General features: G+C 38.4%; 1 protein-coding gene across 4 annotated transcripts in view; it reads left to right on the top strand.

Annotated features, from left to right (window-relative positions):
* LOC102240114 (cytochrome P450 4V2-like) overlaps positions 1-2,330 on the top strand; it is a 74,207-nt gene that overhangs the window by 25,031 nt on the left and 46,846 nt on the right. The window contains exon 9 of one of the 4 annotated variants that reach the window (XM_014539012.1): positions 539-586. The exons of the other annotated variants lie outside the window; for them this stretch is intronic. Coding sequence (XP_014394498.1) covers positions 539-561 — 23 coding nt within the window. The 3' untranslated portion in view covers positions 562-586. The remainder of the gene's footprint in view (positions 1-538; positions 587-2,330) is intronic. 4 annotated transcript variants of the gene reach the window in all.

Raw genomic sequence — 2,330 nt, 5'->3', positions numbered from 1 at the left:
TCTGATGGATTTTCCTAGTGCAAAGTGGGGAAGGAATAATAAAGGAAAAGAGGAGGAGGTGGAAGACATTCTGGAAAGAGAGGCTCCAGTTGCACAATGGCAAAGTGGAGAAGTTGGAAGATAATAGTAAGCATCAAAGGACAGGTGGAATTCAGAACATTTGTTAGAACCCATTGAGAGGTGAAGTTGGAAACGTAATTTCATGTCCAGATGGTGTGAGGACTGGATTTTCATATCAAGAGGGAAGACTGTATTTTGTAGAATGGAGATGATCTAAACTTCTAGGCTCTGTTACTGTCATCATTTCATTTTTCCTGTATCAAGTTGAATTTCAGATTCCCTTGGTGGGTAAATTGGTTGTTCTAGAAACCCAGGTTCTTTTGGAATGTGTTCCCATGTTGGTGTTTTTTAGCCCAATGCAGGTGTCACAAATGCTTTTGGATCTCACATAATTAGTGACACCATTTTTACTAGAATTTTTATTTGGCTGCTTCTCATGCTTTTTGCTAATTGTGCCTCACTTCTCTTCTATCCCCAGTATTAGTTCTAAACATTTTTTGAGCAACTGATCTTTGGAAATTGAGATGTAAGTATTCATTCCTCCTTTTTTCTTTTTTTTTGTTTTGTTACTGGGGTAAACTTCACATTTAGTTTCATTATAAGAAAGCAACTGGTACACTTTTAATGTTTAAAATTGAGCATTATCTTTTCTTTCAAGTGAAACAAACAAAAGAAAATTAATTAAACAGGAACAAAATACAATAGGGAATGATGATTCCAAATAAGATTCTGCAGGTCTGCTATTGTCCCATTGAGTGGCAGCACCCAAGCCATAGGAGAGAATTTCATCTTAAACTGCAAGGAAGTCCATTAAACATCACAATTAAACATACCAAAGGGGAAACCTTGTTGTCAAAATGCCCACTTAACTAACCCAAATATCTCAGATCTACCCTTTGACCTTCTATAAACCCATTTTTATTTTTTTTAAATGTTCCATACAAGAGTAAGTAGACAGGTATATGTTGGTAAATGCTGTTTACATTCACAGAGACACAGTGTAATCTGTGTGCTCAATGTACAGAGAAAGGAGGAAAAAACTAGAATTCTGTGCACTACTGCGCGGGCTGAGGCTCCAGCCTCCAGTGGAGCAAAGTAAGCAGGTTTTTCTTTCCCACGGAGCACAGGGGCATTGATTCCACACAGTGTTTGTTGAGTCAGGAAGGGATAAAAGTGAATTTGGACTTGTGTGCATGCATATTAGCCTAACCCATGGACACAGACACCAGGAGGATGAGAGCATGAGTGAGGGAGGGGGGTTATAGGGGACAAGGAGTGGATAGGGATACATATGTAATACCTTAATCAATAAAGAAAAATAAATAAATAAAAATAAATGAAAAAAATAAAAATACTTTTAAAACTAAAAAAAAAAAAGTGAATTGGGAACAGACAGTGTTAGAGATTCTTTTCCCACTGTATTCTGCTCAAGGTATTTCACCCAAAATAAGTTGAGAGTCAGGATGTAAGGGAGAGAAAAGACTTTAAGGGCAGAATGATTGAGCCTAAGAGTAAAACAAAACAAAACAAAATCCAGACTGTAACTTGCTCCCAGTGACTGGAGGAAACTTTTAAAAACAAGGTTGGAATCCATCCGTGTTCCTTAGTCACCGTCTCCTTCATCTTCATCAGCTTCTTTGTTGGTAGCTTTCAATCCTCTCCCTCTCCCCCTCCATCATCATCTTCTTCTCTTCTCCATCCCCATCTTCATCTTCCATATCAGGAAGCAAGTAGTAATGAATTGGATTTTGGCAAATACCACCTTTGATGATCTCTCCCAACTTATCTGCACCTCCATCAGAATGGCCATAAACCAGATTTTTGTTTCTCGGCCTCTTCCTGCTGGCTTTATCCTGCATTGGATTTGAACATTTCATCAAATCCTTGCCAGATATTTCGTGGACTTTGAAAATGCATCACGGCTTGCACTCAGATGAAATTCTTTGGGTGCAATTATTTTCCAAGGAAAGGTTTTCATCGCAATGAAAATCTGTTCTGTGACCTGATTTATTACTTTTCAATTCTGTCACTTCAACTCTGGTTAAATAACACAGTGCCTTTCCATCTGTCTCCCCAAGCAGTGAAGGCATAGAGATTGTTGCAAATGTTGTTGCTCAAAAAGTTGGGAATTGGGCCATCAATTCCTACCTCTTCTGAAAAACAATGGTTGGCAGAATTTGTTATACGTCCGCCTTCAGAATCTTCTCACTGGCTTGTTCATTGAGTTGGTCTGTCTCATTTTTTGCTTTCTCAATATGTTCAGTTGCTTC

The sequence above is a fragment of the Myotis brandtii genome, unplaced genomic scaffold, assembly GCF_000412655.1.
Source record: "Myotis brandtii unplaced genomic scaffold, ASM41265v1 scaffold2070, whole genome shotgun sequence".
Classification (NCBI taxonomy): domain Eukaryota; kingdom Metazoa; phylum Chordata; class Mammalia; order Chiroptera; family Vespertilionidae; genus Myotis; species Myotis brandtii.
This window is presented reverse-complemented; position numbering and strand designations above follow the sequence as displayed.